The sequence below is a fragment of the Pelophylax lessonae genome (assembly GCF_965119305.1).
Source record: "Pelophylax lessonae genome assembly, chromosome: 12".
Taxonomy (NCBI): Eukaryota; Metazoa; Chordata; class Amphibia; order Anura; family Ranidae; genus Pelophylax; species Pelophylax lessonae.
Genome location: NC_138779.1, coordinates 135,419,563 through 135,439,743, shown reverse-complemented (window position 1 = coordinate 135,439,743; position 20,181 = coordinate 135,419,563). Strand labels below are relative to the sequence as shown.

Genomic DNA, 20,181 nt, shown 5'->3' with positions numbered 1-20,181 from the left:
CGCTGGCAACAAAAGTGAGTACACCCCTAAGTGAAAATGTCCAGATTGGGCCCAATTAGCCATTTTCCTTCCCCGGTGTCATGTGACTCGTTAGTGCTAAAAGGTCTCAGGTGTAAATGGGGAGCAGGTGTATTAAATTTGGCGTTATCGCTCTCACTCTCTCATACTGGTCACTGGAAGTTCAACATGGCACCTCATGGCAAAGAACTCTCTGAGGATCTGAAATATCAAAGATGGCCTAAGCTATAAGAAGATTGCCAAGACCCTGAAACTGAGCTGCAGCACAGTGGCCAAGACCATACAGTGATTTAACAGGACAGGTTCCACTCAGAACAGGCCTCGCCATGGTCAACCAAAGAAGCGGAGTGGACATGCTCAGCTTCATATCCAGAAGCTGTCTTTGGAAAAAAAGACATATGAGTTTTGCCAGCATTGCTGCAGAGGTTGAATGGGTGGGGGGGTCAGCCTGTCAGAGCTCAGACCATACACCATACACTGCATCAAATTTTTATGCATGGCTGTCATCCCAGAAGGAAGCCTCTTCTAAAGATGATGCACAAGAAAGCCCGAAAAAAGTTTGCTGAAGACAAGCAGACTAAGGACATGGATTACTGGAACCATGTCCTGTGTTCTGTTGAGACCAAGATAAACATATTTGATTCAGATGGTGTCAAGTGTGTGTGACAGCAATCAGGTGAGGAGTACAAAGACAAGTGGGTCTTGCCTACTGTCAAGCATGGTGGTGGGAGTGGCATGGTCTGGGGCTGCATGAGTGCTGCCGGCACTGGGGAGCTACAGTTCATTGAGGGAAAATTGAAAAGGCTCCTGCGAGCTACTACCACCAACACTATTTCAATCAAGCCAGCTGCAAACACTGGTCACCATCTCATACTAAAGTGTATATTGCCATAATAAAAAAAAACCTTAGTGCTGCGCTAAATAAGATCATATAAAACAATCAAAAATTAATGAATACCAACAACTGCTAAAACATCAGTTGTGACAAATGTGTGCTATACTATAAAAAACATGTGAATTATTAATACTTGTGAAATAATCAGATGCTTTAAAAACATAAAGCCCACAACTATGCAAACATTATGTAAATATATTGTGATGATCCTTCCCGCCACCGTCGTCCGTGTTGTATAGAGTGCTCACTCTTCCTTCTCCTTTCATGCAGTTAAATGAACACATCCATGTGCCACCACGAGAACCCTTATAGTTGGGTTCTCACCTCAAATGATGTGACCTCGCACCTAGGCTCGGGCTAATAATGCCTTTTTGCCTCTCCCCGGCCTGGGGATGAGCATTCAGTTAGCCCCAACACGTACTGCTTGTCTTCTCACTCCACTTCTCCACAGCACCGTTGTAATGCCACATAGAAGAAAGAATTCAATAGTGCTTATACCCTTAAAGCATATCTTTATTAAAAACAATAGTATGGGTACTCACATTTTGCTGGTGCTTCCTGCGCACCAGTCTAAACATACAATATCCTCCAACAGAGGTCATTCGTGCCTGCAAGCCATCAGTCTACACTCTGGTACACAGCTGGTTCTGCCTAGCCGCCGGGTGCTAGGGGAGGGGCCAGGACAGTGACTGTTGTTGGAGGATATTGTATGTTTAGACTCGTCTGCTGGAAGCAGCAGCAAAATGTGAGTACCTATACTATTGATTTTAATAAAGATATACTTTTAAGGGTATAAGCACTATTGAATTCTTTCTTCATATGTGGCATTGCAATGGTGCTGTGGAGGAGTGGAGTGAGAAGGCAAGCAGTACGTATTGGGGCTAACTGGATGCTCATCCCCAGGCCGGGGAGAGGCAAAAAGGCGTTATTAGACCGAGCTTAGCACAACTGAGGTTTTAGCAGTTGTTGTTATTCATTCATGTTTGATTGTTTATTTGATATTATTTAGCGCAGCATTAAGATTTGTTTTATTTACAGTTCATTGAGGGAACCATGAATGCCAACATGTACTGTTGACATTCCAAAGCAGAGCATGATCCCCTCCCTTCGGAGATTGGGCCGTGGGCAGTATTCCAACATGATAATGACCCCAAACCTTCAAGATGACCACTGCCTTGCTGAAGAAGCTGAAGGTAAAGGTGATGGACTGGCCAAGCACCTCTCCAGACCTAAACCCTATTGAGCATCTGTGGGGCATCCTCAAGCCGAAGGTGGAGGAGCTCAAGGTCTCTAACATCCACCAGCTCCATGATGTTGTCATGGAGGAGTGGAAGAGGACTCCAGTGGCAACCTGTGAAGCTCTGATGAACTCCATGCCAAAGAGGGTTAAGGCAGTGCTGGAAAATAATGGTGGCCACAAAAAATATTGACACTTTGGGCCCAATTTGGACATTTTCAGTTAGGGGTGTACTCACTTTTGTTGCCAGCAGTTTAGACATTAATGGCTGTGTATTTAGTTATTTTGAGGGGACAGCAAATTTACCATGTTATACAAGCTGTACACTCACTACTTTACATTGTAGCAAAGTGTCATTTCTTCAGTGTTGTCACATGAAAAGATATAAAATACTTACAAAAATGAGAGGGGTGTACTCACTTTTGTGAGATACTATGTATGTATATATATATATATAATCTATTTTTTTTAATAATGCAAATCCATATTTTCAGTAAAAAAAAAGTGTTTCTTGTTTACTGCACACAAAAAAAAACAATTTTCCTCCAGTAAATATATAAGACAAGAATATGTCAAAAGGGAATGAGAGGTCTGGTAATTTATTTTATACCCATACAAAACCCTGTGATATTGATATTACTTAACTGTGGCAAAAATAAACTAGAACTAGACAAGGGTGCACTTCCCTACTCACCAAAAGGCCACTTAACTAAAACGTAACCTTTATTGTGAATCATAAAAAGGTATGTAATTGACCGTAACAGGTATACCTATAGGATGAGGTCAATGTCATTATATATGAATAAACGTTCTCTCTCTGTGGTAATATTATTTCTTTTTAAGAAATTTATTAATTTGTAGCAACAAAGTACAGACATGTACTTTTATGGAAACGAATAGACCCCCAATGCCTCTTTTGCTTTCAGCATGTGTAGAGCAGTAACAGAGAGCTTGTTTTCAGCTTTTACTAATGTTCTATGTGGCATCAATCTGACTGTGCTTCATATGCTTGTACAACCAAAGAGGAAAAGAAAAAAATTCTTTAGATGCTGGAATTTTTTATCTTGCAATAAATTATATAGTTCATCGTTTGTATAAACATGAGCATCATTACAGTTCAGAACACACTGTAATTATGAAGGTCCTATGCTCTCCTTTTGTCTGTGCATTGCTCTAGTTGCCCTAATTACCTCTGATAACCCAAAAACATTCTGATAGGTTGACTAGTTACCACTCAAAATGGCCCTGACATGTTGATGGGGAAATTGCATATTTCATATTGACTTATTAAAACTGTCTCACAATATCTAAGAAAGCCTCCAAATATCCTGGTCACCTTAGCTGACTTCATACCAAAGGAATGTCATTATAAGCTGACCAAGTCCTTAAAGTTCTTATTGCTGCAAGGGGAGTTGGCCGGGGGTTGGCCAGTGCCTTTCACACAAGTCCTATATGGTACAGCTAAAACTTGGAATAAAGTCTTACCTCAGAGCTTCCATCATGCATGCATCTGATTCTGATCATCTGTGCCACACCATATAAAATGGAGGGACAAGTGGCAGAAACAGAATCTCTAGTTAAGTATTCTTGTTATATTTTCTAATATTTTTTACATTTGTTATCTGTATCTGTCATTACCTAATTAAATGTTATACTTAAGCCCTGTACACATGAGCCAAATATCGGCTGGTTCAATAAAAACTGGCTAACTTTTGGTCCATGTGTATGACAGCCGGCTGAATGTCCGGCTTCTGTCAAAGGGGCATGACTGCAAAAGGCCAAAGGCTGAGAGTGCTGACCGGTGTCTTCTGGCAAGTGGGGGGGGCAGTCCCTCTGTCAGAACACAATAGCTCAGCAGGGGAGGTCGATGTACTAACATCGGATTGTTAGTACAGGATCTCCTCAGTTTTTTATTTTCTGTTCAGCCCGCTGGCTTGAACAAAAAAAAAAAATGGATAGTGTGTACTAGGCTTGATAAGTATTTGTGTGATCTCTTTGCACATCTCAAATACAGCCTCAAAAACATTAATGATCACGTAACCATGATAATATACATGTGTGTGTCTATGTTAGGAAGACTGCACATTACACTGTAAATTCATTTAAACAGCATAAAGTAAAATCACTGCATCCACAAGGACTGTCTTTTTCATCCACCTCAGCAGAGATCACTAGCAAGCCAGACTCCAAATTTTCTTATTACTATGATTAATTAGCTCTCTTTGCCTCCCTCCTCAGTGCCTCATTGTGAGTTAGGGCTCTTTCACACGGAGCGGACCGCATTGCGATCCGCTCTGGCACTTTTTTTTTCACGGAGCGGATGACACTTGTGTGATCCGCTCCGTATGTCCGCATATCATCCCATCCGTTTGTGGATGATATACGGACATAATGTATGTCTATGGGCATTACGGATGTCAGCGGATGACACCGCTGACATCCGATTTTGCATCCATTCCGTTTTTTAAACGGAAGAAAAATAGGGTTCTGTTCCATTCCAAAAAACGGAACAGAACTGAAAGGACGAAAATCGGATGTCAGCGGATGGTCATCCGCTGACATCCGCAATGCCATTGACATACATTATGTCCGTATATCATCCGCAAAAAAATAGGATGATATACGGACATGCGGAACGCTCGTGTGAAAGGGCCCTAAGAGGTGTGGATGTTTTGTTTGTATTTAATTTTGCCACATTTTGCAGTAAGTTATTCTTCTGGGCTTCTTTATAATTTATGTAGACTCATATACCCTGAACCAAGTTTATTTGGCCACTACGGGCCACTCTATATTCTTTATGGAGCATGGGTATGGTTTTGATTATCGTCGTTATTTTAGCTTCATTTGGTTACTGGGTCATAATGTGAGTTTTATGTTTGTCAGCTTCTCTGAATCGTGCTCATGATAGCCACATCAAGCGATTATGTTTATGCCTCTCTTTTGAGTGTTTGTCACTTTTATCTGAGATCTGTGCGATAACAGCTCCTGCATGATTGAATGTGGGTTGGAGGTTTCCTCTTTCTCCGGGTAAAAGTGGCTGACTTAACATTGACTTTATGAGTAAGCACCTCTTTATGCAAAATGCATCAAGGTTTCCAGATTAATACAGGCATAAGAAGTACAAACTGTTTTTGTCTCTTATAGGTTTACTAAACTTTCCATTATGCAGATAAATATTGTAAACCTGTTTTGTTGCATATTATTTTCATTTTGGGGCATGTGTAAAGATAAAATAAAATACAAACCTGAAAGTTATAGATTTGTGCACAATACTCATCTAAATTGTTATATCTGAAGCTTTCTTTCTACAATGTTATACTTAACCACTTGCCTACCGGGCACTTTCACCCTCTTCTTGCCCAAGCCAATGTTCAGCTTTCAGTGCTGTCGCATTTTGAATGCGCGGTCATGCAACACTGTACCCATACAATATTTTTTAGATAGATAGAGCTTTCTTTTGGTGGCATTTAGTTTTTTGCTAAACAAACATAAAAAGACCAAAATTTTTCTCAACTGATGTGCACTGATGAGGCTGCACTGATGGACACTGATAGGCTGCACTGACAGACATCGCTGATGGGCACTGGCTGGCATCACTGATGGGCACTAGCAGGCAGCACAGATGGGGCTGCTCTGATAATTAGTGCCCTGATTATCAGTGCAGATCTCCCGTGTGGATTGCTGCCTACCAACTCTCCTCTCCTCACGCGCTGTCAACGTAAGGAGAGGACTGCCGATAACCAGAAAATCTTGTTTAGACTGTTATCAGCTGTGACTGAACATAGCTGATCAAATGTTAAAGGGCCGCTGTGATTGGCCCTTTACCCTAATCTGTGATCAGCTATGTCAGCTATCAGAGGGAAGTGAAAGCCACAGGGGCCAACCTGCTGAGATCTCCCATCAAGGCCATAAAACAAGAAGCCTAATTACATAGTTACATAGTTACATAGTTAGTGAGGCTGAAAAAAGACACAAGTCCATCCAGTTCAACCTATGATGTGTGTGTGTGTTTGCTTTTAACCGTACATTGTATACCCCTGTATGTTGTGGTCTTTAAGGTGTCCATCCAATAGTTTTTTGAAACTATCAATGCTCCCCGCTGATACGACTGCTTGCGGAAGAGAATTCCACATCCTTACCACTCTTACAGTGAAGAACCCCTTACGCACTTTAAGGTTAAACCGCCTTTCCTCTAGTTTTAGTGAGTGGCCACGTGTCTTATTGTATTCCCTTACTCTGAATAGTTTGTTCCTTATGCTAGGGTCGCCAGTACAGTATTTGTACATTGATATCATATCCCCCCTCAATCGTCTCTTCTCCAGAGAGAATAAGTTCAGTGCTTGTAGTCTTTCCTCATAGCTGATGTCCTCCATTCCCCTAATTATTTTTGTTGCCCTTCTCTGGACTTTCTCCAGTTCCAGCACATCCTTCCTGAGGACCGGTGCCCAGAACTGGACAGCATACTCCAGATGTGGCCGGACCAGAGTTTTGTAGAGTGGAAGAATAATCTCTTTATTTCTGGAGTGAATCCCCTTTTTTATACAACCCAGTATTCTGTTGGCTTTGCTTGCAGCGGCTTGGCATTGCATGCCACTTCCAAGCCTGTTGTCTACCAGTATCCCCAGGTCCCTTTCCATCCTAGACTCACCCAGAGGTTCCCCCCCTAGTGAGTAGCTTGCTTTCTGGTTACTGGCCCCCAAGTGCATTACTTTACATTTTTCTACATTAAATCTCATCTGCCATGTAGTTGCCCACCCCGTTATTTTGTTCAGGTCTGCTTGCAAGATTTCCACATCCTGCATAGAAGATATCGGCATGCCTAATTTAGTATCATCTGCAAATACTGAGATTGTACTAGATATCCCCTCCTCTAGATCATTTATGAATAAATTAAACAGGATTGGTCCCAGGACAGAACCCTGGGGGACTCCACTTTCCACACCCGCCCACTCAGAGTACTCCCCATTAATCTTGCAAAATCAAATGTATAATAATAGCCCAATCTGTGCGTCTCAGTTCGTTATATCATACATTCAGCGGCGCTTCAGCACACACAATGTATGTGTGCAAGTATATTAGTCAGTTCCTGCAGTGCTTCAGAGCCTGCAATTGCAAACTAGTCCCAACTCCACAGGATGTGCAGTCACAGCCAGCAAAAAGATTTCTCCTCTGATGTTCAGCACCAGTGATTGTACACACAGTATCACTAATCCTTCACCACACCGACTGTGCACCCCTATGAAGTGGCCACTCACCGAATTGCCCTTGAAATATCGCCTTTATGCATAAGCTGCATGAGCCCTTGCTTCTAGTCGGTCTGTCGTCGCTTAGGCACGTCCAGATCCTATCCGTCCACCAGGGGTCACTATCAGGCTGTATATCTCCTCAGTGCAATTTGTAAGCAAACGAAATGAAGCAAGAGAGTAGTGTAATACTGTTTCGACTTTATTAATTAAATAAAACTTCCCTCCCCTTCAGCGTATATGCTTACATTTCAATCACCCTTTGCACGCATATCATAAACACAGAGGCTTTGAAAGGTACCGCCGCTCGCCGACCGCGAGCTAGTCCCTGCTGTGGATTACAGCGCTCCTGCGGCTAACAGGCGAGATCCAGAACAACAGCGGTATCCTCCCTTCGTCTCCTCAGCAGCAGCGTACGTGCATCCTGACCGGTTTCGTCTGGTAGACTTCAACAGAGGACTAACGTGCGCTGCTGCAATCAAGATTAATGTATGCAGCCGGAGGACCTCCCTCCCATCATGATTGGTTTACACCACTGATGGGTTCAAACACCTCTTCATTGCCATTACCTGGCCTGAAGGAAATTCAATATGGACATATGGACATACCATAGAATCATTTTCTAAATACCGGAAAAACAAGATTAATCGATACAAAACAAAGTTTAATACCGCTATCAACTCTCTTATTACTGCAACCAGTATCTGATTGAAATGTAAGCATATACGCTGAAGGGGAGGGAAGTTTTATTTAATTAATAAAGTCGAAACAGTATTACACTACTCTCTTGCTTCATGTCGTTTGCTTACAAATTGCACTGAGGAGATATACAGCCTGATAGTGACCCCTGGTGGACGGATAGGATCTGGACGTGCCTAAGCGACGACAGACCGACTAGAAGCAAGGGCTCATGCAGCTTATGCATAAAGGCGATATTTCAAGGGCAATTCGGTGAGTGGCCACTTCATAGGGGTGCACAGTCGGTGTGGTGAAGGATTAGTGATACTGTGTGTACAATCACTGGTGCTGAACATCAGAGGAGAAATCTTTTTGCTGGCTGTGACTGCACATCCTGTGGAGTTGGGACTAGTTTGCAATTGCAGGCTCTGAAGCACTGCAGGAACTGACTAATATACTTGCACACATACATTGTGTGTGCTGAAGCGCCGCTGAATGTATGATATAACGAACTGAGACGCACAGATTGGGCTATTATTATACATTTGATTTTGCAAGTTTTACGTTTACAGTGGCAGCTAGTGCATTAAAAGGATGCACAGAGTGACATGTTTTACATGATTTTATCTACATGATTTTATTTACTATTTATTCATGATTTGAGTAGATATATTTATTTCTTTATACCTTACACTGATTTATATATATATTTTAGCGCCGGGCGGGTGGTTGACGTTTTTTAGCATCAGTTACCTTTTACAATACTCCCCATTAATCACCACCCTCTGGACTCTCCCCTGGAGCCAGTTCTCTATCCAGGTACTCACCTTATGATCCATACCTACCTTCCTTAGTTTGTACAGTAAGCGTTTGTGGGGAACGGTGTCAAAGGCCTTTGCAAAGTCCAGATACACCACATCCACAGGCTTACCTTTATCTAAGTGGCAGCTCACTTCATCGTAGAAGGTTAATAGATTGGTTTGGCATGAACGATTTTTCATGAATCCATGCTGATTACTACTTATAATACCGTTTTCATTACTAAAGTCTTGTATGTGGTCCCTTATCATCCCCTCCAAAATTTTGCAGACTACTGATGTTAGGCTGACCGGCCTATAGTTACCCGGGATATATCTCGGCCCCTTTTTAAATATTGGTACCACGTTGGCTTTTTTCCAATCAGCTGGCACCATACCTGTCTGTAAACTATCCTTAAAGATCAAGAATAATGGTCTGGCAATCACCTGGCTGAGCTCATTAAGAACCCTTGGGTGCAAGCCATCCGGTCCCGGGGATTTATTTATGTTAAGTTTCTCTAGTTTAGCTCTAAGTCTATCCTCTGTTAGCCATGGCGGCACTTCCTGAGGTGTATTATTTAGTTCGGCCTTACAAGCTGGGTTAGTGTAGCCCCCCGATTCCTTTGTGAAGACTGAAGAAAAGAAATTATTTAACACTTCCGCCTTTTCTCTGTCCTCAGTGGCCATTTTTCCTTTATCATCTTTTATGGGGCCAATGTGTTCTGGCCTCGCTTTCTTAATGTTTATATACTTAAAGAACTTCTTGGGGTTCTTTTTACTCTCCTCCGCTATATGTCTCTCGTGTTCTATTTTAGCCGCCCTGATTTCATCTTTACATTTCTTATTACACTCTTTGTAGTGCTTAAATGCTGCCAATGACCCCTCAGTCTTGTATTTTTTGAAGGCCTTTTCTTTAGCTCTAATATACATTTTTATGTTGGAGTTTAGCCACCCAGGGTTTAGTTTTGCTCTTTTAAATTTATTTCCCTGTGGAATGCACTGGCCCACCCCCTTGTTAAGTATGCTCTTGAAGCACTCCCATTTTTCCTCCGTGTTCTTTGTTCCCAGGGTTCTATCCCATTTGATATTTTCTAGCAGCGAGCGCAGTTTAGGGAAATTGGCTCTTTTGAAATTCAGTGTCCTTATATTACCCTTGTGTTTCCTATTACTGTAATTAATACTGAAACCAATTGACCTATGGTCACTGTTCCCTAAGTTGTCCCGTATTTCTATATCCATGAGCAGGTCTGTATTGTTGGTAATCAGTAGGTCAAGTACCGCATTGTTTCTTGTCGGTGCATTCACCACCTGACCCATGAAATTGTCCTGCAAAACATTTAGGAACTGCCGAGCCTTGGCTGAATGCGCGGTTCCTTCTGCCCAGTCTATATCAGGATAATTAAAGTCCCCCATTATAATGACATTTCCCATCCTTGCTGCCAATCCTATCTGTAACATGAGGTCCGCCTCACCCTCCTCCCTCTGGTTGGGGGGCCTATAGCATACGCAGAATATTACCTTCCCCACCGTGCCTTCCCTTTGAAGCTCTACCCATAGGGATTCTGCTTCGTCCATAGCTCCATTATTAATATCATCCCTCATATTTACCTGTATACTGTTCTTAATATACAAACATACCCCTCCCCCTTTTTTACCCTCTCTATCTCTGCGATAAAGGGAATACCCCTGAATGGTCGCCATCCAGTCATGAGAGCTGTCAAACCAAGTCTCAGTTATCCCCACAAAATCTAAGTCCTCCTCAAACATCAGCAGCTCTAGCTCTCCCATCTTGTTGGCCAGGCTTCTGGCATTGGTATATAAGCCTCGTAATTTTGATGTTTTTAGGCTGCTCTCATGATTTTTCCCCGTACCCACCCTGGGTATAGGAGCTCCGAACACCCTACCGCTAATGCCCCCATTTCTGCCCTCTGAAGCTTGCTTTCCACTGGCTAATTCTACATCTGTACCCTCCCCCCCATTCCCTAGTTTAAAAGCCCCTCTAACTTTTTGGCCATCCTCGCACCCAGTACGGCTGCACCCACCCCATTTAGGTGCAATCCGTCCCTACCAAAGAGCCGGTGACCGACTGAGAAGACGGCCCAGTTCTCCAGGAACCCGAAACCCTCCTTACTACACCAGCTCCTCAGCCACTCGTTAACTTCCCTAATCTCCCGCTGCCTCTCTGGTGTGGCTCGAGGTACCGGTAGTATTTCGGAAAATACTACCTTGGAGGTCCTAGTCCTCAACTTAGCGCCTAAGTCCCTGAAATCGTTTAGGACTCTCCGTCTTCCTCTGCCTATGTCATTGGTACCCACGTGTACCATGACAGCTGGGTCTTCCCCAGCCCCACCCAATAATCTGTTCACCCGATCCGCGATGTGCCGAACCCGAGCGCCCGGCAAACAACAGACCGTTCGGCGCACACGGTCTATGTCACAGATTACACTGTCTGCCCTTCTAATAATTGAGTCCCCTACCACCAGCACCTGTCTTTCCTTTCCCTTTCTCCCGGCCTCACTGGAGGAGTTCTTCCCCTGGCAGCTAGGGGTGTCGCTCTGCTCCAGCAATGCTGGTCCCTGACTGGTTTCCCCAACATCACACAACGGGGCGTATCTTTCGGGGTGCTCCAGCCCAGGATCAGCCTCCTTGCCTTGTCCCCTTCTACCCCTCCTAACTGTCACCCCTCTGCTCTGCTCTGATGCCTGCACCTCCGATACTCCGCCCACCTCTGTGCAGACCCCTGCCTGCACCTGATTGGTACAATCCTGGCTCTCTTCCGGTATGGACATTCGTCTAAGTGTTGCCAGCTGCTTCCCTAGATTCAGGACCTGAGCTTCCAGGGAAGCAACGTGCTCACATTTTGCACATTTGTATTCGCCCTCGATCGCATGACCGAGGAACGCATACATATCACAAGATGTACACCGAGTCGCATCTCCACACCCGCCGGGCATTGTACCTACTATCTAATCTAATGGGGATTCAGCGATTTAAGTCTATCCTATGTGGCTATTTCCTGGCTTCCTAACGCTACCTTCTCACCCTCTGGTATTCCGCTCCACTCACTTGACACCGGTCAGTCACCCAACACTCACAATCTCACAGCCCGGTCAGACGCACAACGCTGAGTCGCACAGCCCGGTCAGACGCACAACACTAAGTCGCACAGCCCGGTCAGACGCACAACACTAAGTCGCACAGCCCGGTCAGACGCACAACATTCAGTCGCACAGCCCGGTCAGACGCACAACACCGAGTCGCACAGCCCGGTCAGACGCACAACACCGAGTCGCACAGCCCGGTCAGACGCACAACACCGAGTCGCACAGCCCGGTCAGACGCACAACACCGAGTCGCACAGCCCGGTCAGGCGCACAACACCGAGTCGCACAGCCCGGTCAGGCGCACAACACCGAGTCGCACAGCCCGGTCAGACGCACAACACCGAGTCGCACAGCCCGGTCAGACGCACAACACTCAGTCGCACAGCCCGGTCAGAAGCACAACACCGAGTCGCACAGCCCGGTCAGACGCACAACACCGAGTCGCACAGCCCGGTCAGACGCACAACACCGAGTCGCACAGCCCGGTCAGGCGCACAACACCGAGTCGCACAGCCCGGTCAGACGCACAACACCGAGTCGCACAGCCCGGTCAGACGCACAACACCGAGTCGCACAGCCCGGTCAGACGCACAACACCGAGTCGCACAGCCCGGTCAGACGCACAACACCGAGTCGCACAGCCCGGTCAGACGCACAACACTCAGTCGCACAGCCCGGTCAGACGCACAACACTCAGTCGCACAGCCCGGTCAGACGCACAACACTCAGTCGCACAGCCCGGTCAGACGCACAACACTCAGTCGCACAGCCCGGTCAGACTCACAACACTCAGTCGCACAGCCCGGTCAGACTCACAACACTGAGTCGCACAGCCCGGTCAGACGCACAACACTGAGTCGCACAGCCCGGTCAGACGCACAACACTGAGTCGCACAGCCCGGTCAGACGCACAACACTGAGTCGCACAGCCCGGTCAGACGCACAACACTCAGTCGCACAGCCCGGTCAGACTCACAACACTGAGTCGCACAGCCCGGTCAGACTCACAACACTGAGTCGCACAGCCCGGTCAGACGCCCAACACTCAGGTAGTGATAGGTACTCCCAGACACTCAGGTAGCAACAGGTACTCCCAGATACTCAGGCACTCACAGGTACTCAGGCGCTCACAGGTACTCAGGCGCTCACAGGTACTCAGGCGCTCACAGGTACTCAGGCGCTCACAGGTACTCAGGTGCTCCCAGATACTCAGGTGCTCCCAGATACTCAGGTGCTCCCAGATACTCCCAGGTACTCAGGCACTCACAGGTACTCAGTCGCTCCCAGATACTCAGGTGCTCCCAGATACTCAGGTGCTCCCAGGTACTCAGCTCGCCACCCGCAACAAGAGAGGGGGGGGGGTTACCGACCCGCTCGCCGCTCGCTTCTGGGGGGGGGGGGGGTCGGGGTTCGAGCGCCGCTCCCGCCGCTGCTCTCCTGGGGGGGGGGGGGGGGGCGGTTACTCACACGCGGTCGGTCACGCACACACTCCACACACACTCCACACACACTCCTCTCTCCTGCTCTCCCTGACAGCCTCTGATCCCGCGCTCTGCTCTCTGCTCCACAGCACCACCTACTGGTGACCTTCTGTGACATAATTGATATTCGTGTAGTATAAGAAAATTGATGAAAGCTAATAGAAGGCTATGAGGATCTTGGAAGAAGAAGGCTGGTCAGGACACCCTCTCAGATAGTGAGTCAGGTCACATATAGATTGAAGGTCTCCCAAGTGGATATCTTCAGGCCTATGGGACAGCTGCACAGACTCACTATCTAAAAGAGTGTCCTGACCAGCTGGCTTCTTCTCAGATCCTCATAGCCTTATATTAGCATTCGTCAATTTTTTTATACTACACCAATATTAAATTAAACTTCTTGTTATTTAGCCTTGATGGGAGATCTCAGCGGGTGCGGCCCGTGGCTTTCGCCCCCCTCTGATAGCGGAATTGTTCATGATCGTGGCATCAGAAACTATCCCTGGTTTTATATCCAGCGGTGGATCTCTTTTCATATATCTCCATTGTTAGGCAGTGTTTTTCCTGCTACAGACACCTCTGAAGAAGAGTTCTCGAAATGTGTTAGATGTCTTCATCTATTGCTTTGGGACTGTTCTCCTATTATCTATCTATCTATCTATCTATCTATCTATCTATCTATCTATCTATCTATCTATCTATCTATCTATCTATCTATCTATCTATCTATCTATCCCTTTTTACCTTTTTGTACCAATAAATGACCAAAACCTTTTATTGTTAATACTCTTTAGTTTGTGCCTTTATTGTCCCATTCCCAGGAGGGGTATCTGTTCTATGTATGTACAGTATTTAAGGGATGACGGCACGCAGCAATATTTGACCAGATCTGTATACTAAACCCTTACATATACCCAGCAAAGTGACTGGTATCAGGTGATACACAGAGATTAAACAAATCCTCCTACATAAATTGTAACTTTTTGTTTGCAGTATTTTTTCCTCTACAGCCATTCAAAATGCAGAATTTATAAAACTTGTATGAGCTGTCATAAAAAGGAGTGCAGAGTTTAAATTGTCCTCTGCACTGCTCAGTGAAGAGAGCTCTGAGAGCTAATGGAGGAAAGGGACACCCCCCTTTCACATAGCACACAGGAACAGAGCCGAGGCTGTCAATCAACTGGAGCTCCCTATCTTGTCACCCCTTTTCCCTTGGTGTCAGGAAAACTTCCCAGAAGTGATTCATGCTGATAGCAAAAGAAGCAACAGACAGAAATTACACTCTGTGCTCTTAACTGAGAAATATTTAAAGCAGATCTAAAAGGCATACTTTTTTTTTTTCCATTTTGGATAGAGTGAGGAAGAGTTAAAACCCCTCAGTTTTTTTTTTACCATCTGTGTCCCATTGCAGAGATTTCCTTTTACTTCCTGTCCCATAGCCAAACAGGAAGGGAGAGGTAATCTCTGCAATCAAATTCCTTGGGAACCCCCAGATCACCAGAATTTGTGACCCCATTGGAAAATTACTTTTTTGGGGGACAACCCAAAATTTGGGATTTTCTTTACTTTTATTGTCAGTGGATAAGGTAAACAGAACAAATAAAGAGGGTAAATCTCTTTAATGGGATCACAGACAGCAATAAAAACTGATAGGGGTTCTAATCCATCTCCACTCTATCCAAAAAACTTTTTAAAAAGTTTTGCTTTTAGTTACTTTAAATGGTTATTCTCTGCAAATTGCAACTAAAATTTTCTGAGGATCAATTCAAATGTTGTAAGATATTTTTCCTGACGTTAGTGATAAAAATAATTAGTGCCTTTTAAATATAACATTTTTGAATAGTTTGCATTGATGAAATCAGGTCAAGCAATGACTATATGTACAGTACAGAAACTTTTTAGGATCATTCCAATTATTTTCTCAGCCTTTTGCTGTTTTTACTGGATATAAATTGGCAATAAGAATGCATAAACAGTGTTTCCTGTCCATCCGCCACAAAATAAATGTGTAAATATGCACAATTAGGTGATCCAAGCTTGTAGAAAAATATTTTATATTAGGAATCTTATAGCAACTGGACATGCCTACATATTTGACTGCCATCTATTGTCCATGGGTAGCTTTAGCTTTTCATTTTTATACTACACATTCTCAATTAATGTAGCATTATAAAGGCACTGACTTACTTTATTCTAAAAAATGAATTTTCCAAAATAAAGAATAAAAGCAAAGAATGAGAATTTTAAGTAGACCACATTTCAAGTGTGCGTTCCCCTTTTCGGGCTATGTAGATGATTTATTTTCATGAGAGAAAAGCAAAAAAAAAATTTTAAATTAAAATTTAAAAAAAAATAAAATCACCTGAAGAATGTATGACTGAACTTACCCTTTTCTGATTTTGCTTTTGTCTTTTTTGGCTTTTCCTGTTGACCGTCTAAATTGTTCCTCAGCGTCTGTAAATTACCCTTTTGTCTAAATGGTGCAATATGGTAAGAATGGCAAAGAGTGATTTTGTGTTGCTGTTCAATGTATTTCATTGCTAGGCGGATGAGCTGATCCTGTTCCACTCGATCGCTCTCTGCTCCCTTTAATACCACTGGGCTGTATGCAATGTCAATAACTATCACAAAAAAAAAAAAAAAATAGAAAAGTTTGCTGTATCAGTATTGTTAAAAAAGAACAGTTTGAATTTAAAACCCAATCCTCACTCATATTATCATAAAACTGCTAAGCACGGCAAATGCTTCTGTTAGCAGATTAGCCTTATCTTGCCCTATTAAAATTATAGTTAGTGATTGCCTTGTTGCTTTGAACACCAAAAAATTGCCTAAAATTTTTTTCATACACAAACCCAACAATTCAGGTTATGCTAGTAAGCGGTCAGATAGTGGCCAAATCTCCACCAAACACCAGATCTTGCATCCAACTATGCATAGTCTTAACACCCAACCTACATAATTCTAATGCATGCATTCATTTTTGTAAAAGCAGCTGCCCCCAGTGAATTGTTAGTCTGCATTATGAAAACCTTTGCTCGGATCATGAACTGACTGGCTTCAGTTTATGCTTAAAGTGGAACTTGATCACACAAAATGTTCTTTAGCAAGGAACATACATTCCACATTAATAATTATGCTACCAAAATGGAGTGTGTTCTGTAAATTGCCTCCATCATTTCTCGGGTTTCTTCTTGCTGGAGGCTGCAATTTTGCCAAAGCCCAGAGCCCCTGAACAGCAGTAAATCATAAAGAATTAAACCTGTCAATTAAATGGTTTAAAAAAAAAAACAGTTCCATTCCTGGAATGCAAGGATTGCTAACTGTCACATTTTCCTGTGTCCTCAACCAAACTGTCAAACCTTCAAAGGGCTGGTGTCATAACTGATCACACTTGCAGCACCATGGCAGTTGCAGATCAAACAGAAGCGGCTTCCATGGCTGTAAAGGATAGAAGGGTTTAATTCCACTTTAAGGGTGTCAGCAGATCAGCCTCTACAAACTCAGCAATGCCTAAAAATGCCTAAAATTGGAAAGCAACTTAGCATGTGTAGAGCAGGTGAAACAGTAATACTGGATTTTAAACCATATAGACCAGGGGTGTCAAACTCAATTTCATTGTGGGCCGCATCAGCATTAGGGTTGTCCTCAAAGGGCCAGTTGTATCTGTAAGACTATGCATCTACTTAGATACTTAGAAGTATGCAGTGTACAGAGTGTAGAATTCATTAATGTGCTACATACAGATTGCAGAGTTTAGGGGTGCGCTATGTACAGACTGCAGAGTTTAGGAGTGTATGACAATAATGACATACAGAGTGCAGGGTTTATGGGTGCGCTATGTACAGAGTGCAGAGATAAATAATACGTGGTGTGCAGAGTTCAGGAGTGTGCGGAGTACAGAGTGCCCCACCTCCCAAAAAGCTTCCTTACATCTCACCTGCCTGGCTCTAGCACCTCCCGGCAGTGTCTCTCTCCGCATCTCTCTCTCACTTGAAGGGAATTCATTGGTCAGCACTGCTGTGCCCTGTGCATGCAGGGTAGGCAGGGATCTGCAAGAGCCGAAGGTGGTGGAACAGAGTTCTGCCACGTTCCAGGTGAAAAAAAGCCCTGGGTGCGAGGGCCACATGAAATGGCCTGGCAGGCCGGATTTGGCCCGTGGGCCTTGTGTTTGACACCTGTGATAAAGACACTTATTTGTAAAAAGCGTCCAACCTAAAGTGATGTAGCTGGACATATGTGGACCTTTACTCAGTAAATTAAGTCCTGCTAAATCACTTTAGACTGGCCCATTTTGTTTGTACAGCTATGTATAACAATAAAAATAAGTATACTGTTTAAATTCCAGTAATACACTGTTTCACTTTGCTCTGCACGGCACGCGCTCTGTTGCTCTCCCATTTTAGGAATTTGTAGGCACTGCTGAGTTTGTAGAGGCTGATCTGCTGACAGCCTTGAAGCAGAAATAAACCCTCCTATCCTTTACAGCCAAGGAAGCTGCTGCTGTTTGATCTGCAACTGCCATGGTGCTGCACATGTGATCAGTTATGACACCAGCCATTTGAAGGTTTGACAGTTTTGAATGCAAGCGAATGTTACAGTTAGCAATCCCGGCATTCCAGGAATGTAACTGTTTTTTAAACCAGTAATTCAATAGGTTTAGTTCAACTTTATGATTTACTGCGGTTTCAGAAAAATGGCAGCCTCCAACAAGAAGAAAGTTGTTATGGGTAAAGTTCTGCTTTCATTTTCTGACTAAAAGTTCCACTTTAAAAACATTACATTGAATATTGACTCAGAAACTATGTGGTCAGAGGCATATGCTTTAATGACACATGCAATATGGCCATCTCTATGTAGACACCCCTTCAATGTATTGAGTTCAAGTTCTTCCAGTAAGGGTACTGTTAATGCTACAGCTTACAAATACATTTTTGACAGATGTGTACTTCCAACCTTGAGGCAGCTGTTTATAGGAAGGTCTTTTTCTGTTTCAGCATGACTGTGTTCCTGTGCACAAAGCCAGCTTCATAAAGACAGAGTTTGGTGTGAAGAAACGGGAGTGGCCTGCACCTTGAGTCCTGACCTCAACCCTACTAAACAACTTTGGGATGAACTGAAATGCTGATAGCCAGCCAGGTCTTCTCATCCAAAATCAGTACTGGACCTCACAAAGGTTCCTTTGGCTCAATGGGCACATATTCCCACAGACAAGCTCTAAAATCTTGTGAAAAAAAGATTTTCAGAAGAGTGAAAGGGAATGGGGGAAGGAGTCAATTTCATATTAAAGAGGAAGTAAACCCTCCTCTGCAAGTTGTACCTATAGGTAAGACTATAATAAGGCTTACCTATAGGTACTGTAAATATTTCCTAAACATGTACCGTTTAGGAGATATTTACCTTACATGCAGCCAGTGACGTCACTGGCGCATGCGCTCTGAAGGAATGGCCGCTGGTGCCGTTTCTTCAGAGCCCCGTGCCGTGACCGTCAGCCCCCGGGAGTGACGTCACCGCGGCTCCGGCCAATCAGATGGCCGGATGCCGCGATCCCGGAAGAAGGGCGACTGGACATGTCGTCCGTCATAGAGGTAAGCGGACTGCACGGCGGGGGCTCGTACTAAGGTAAGTATTGCATAATGAGCTAGTACGCGATGCATACTAGCTCATTATGTGTTTCTCTTTCAGGTCGAACAAAAAAAAAAAAAGTGTGTATGGGTTTACAACCTCTTTAAGGTCTATGGTTTTGGAATGGGATGTTCAATGAATTCATAAACATGGGATAGGCAAGATGTCCACAAATGCTTGCCATACCAAGGACTAAATGTATATGCATATTTCTCCACCACTCTGCAGGCAACTGCACACAAAAAACTTGCCATAGTTAATGATTATTAGTTGTCTAGACCGGGGGTCTCCAAACTACGGTCTGAGGGCCAGATGCGACCCTTTTCCAACATTTATCTGGCCTTTGGGACGCTATTCTTCCAAATGATACGAGGCACTATTCCTCCCACTGGCACCAACACTGTGGAACTATTTCTTCGAATGATACCAATGATGGGGCACTACTCCTCCTCCTACTGACCACCCCCCCCTGAAGCCAAGTTTACCCTCACTAATGCTGGGCCCAAGACATTTTCTACCCCCAGTGGCCACAATCCAGCCCCCCTAAAGTCTGAAGGACAGAAAACTGTCCCTTTGTTTGAAAAGTTTGGAGACCCCTGGTCTAGACCAAAAAGCCATAGAATGCGATGGTCATCATGAGACCATGTACCAAGCTGGATAATGGATGTCCATTGCACACTACGGTGAGCAATGCTTTAGCTTGAAACTTAAAAGATGTACAAACAATTTATAACTGCAGTGACTGATAGTGTATCAGTTGATTTTTATCTCTCTTTACATTTTTCATTTGATTTTGTTACCAGTAAATCCCTAAAACACTTACAAGCAGATTTAAGACTGACTCACCTGTCCCTTCGGATGTATCCACTAATTTCCCAGCAATTAAAGGCACAGGATCTAAGTCAGACTGAGGAGCTGGTACCCTTTTCCATCCACAGATATTAATGAATAGCAACCTCTCCTCTGGAAGCTGAAGAAATATATATATGGTTATATATCTTTCTTTTTTCAGAAATAGCATTTTCAAAATATGCACCAAAAAATTAAGTAATGTTGTCAGAATCATATGATAAAAGACACTGAATGGGTCGTACTCTGGTCTTCTTACA

General features: G+C 44.0%; 1 protein-coding gene across 1 annotated transcript in view; it reads right to left on the bottom strand.

The window, feature by feature from the left end:
* The window catches only part of PIH1D2 (PIH1 domain containing 2), a 58,257-nt gene that overhangs the window by 7,782 nt on the left and 30,294 nt on the right, over positions 1-20,181 (bottom strand). The window contains exons 3-4 of the mRNA XM_082274167.1: positions 19,919-20,042; positions 15,838-16,071 (exon numbers count right to left, since the gene is read on the bottom strand). Of these exons, the coding sequence (XP_082130293.1) occupies positions 15,838-16,071; positions 19,919-20,042 (358 nt within the window). The remainder of the gene's footprint in view (positions 1-15,837; positions 16,072-19,918; positions 20,043-20,181) is intronic.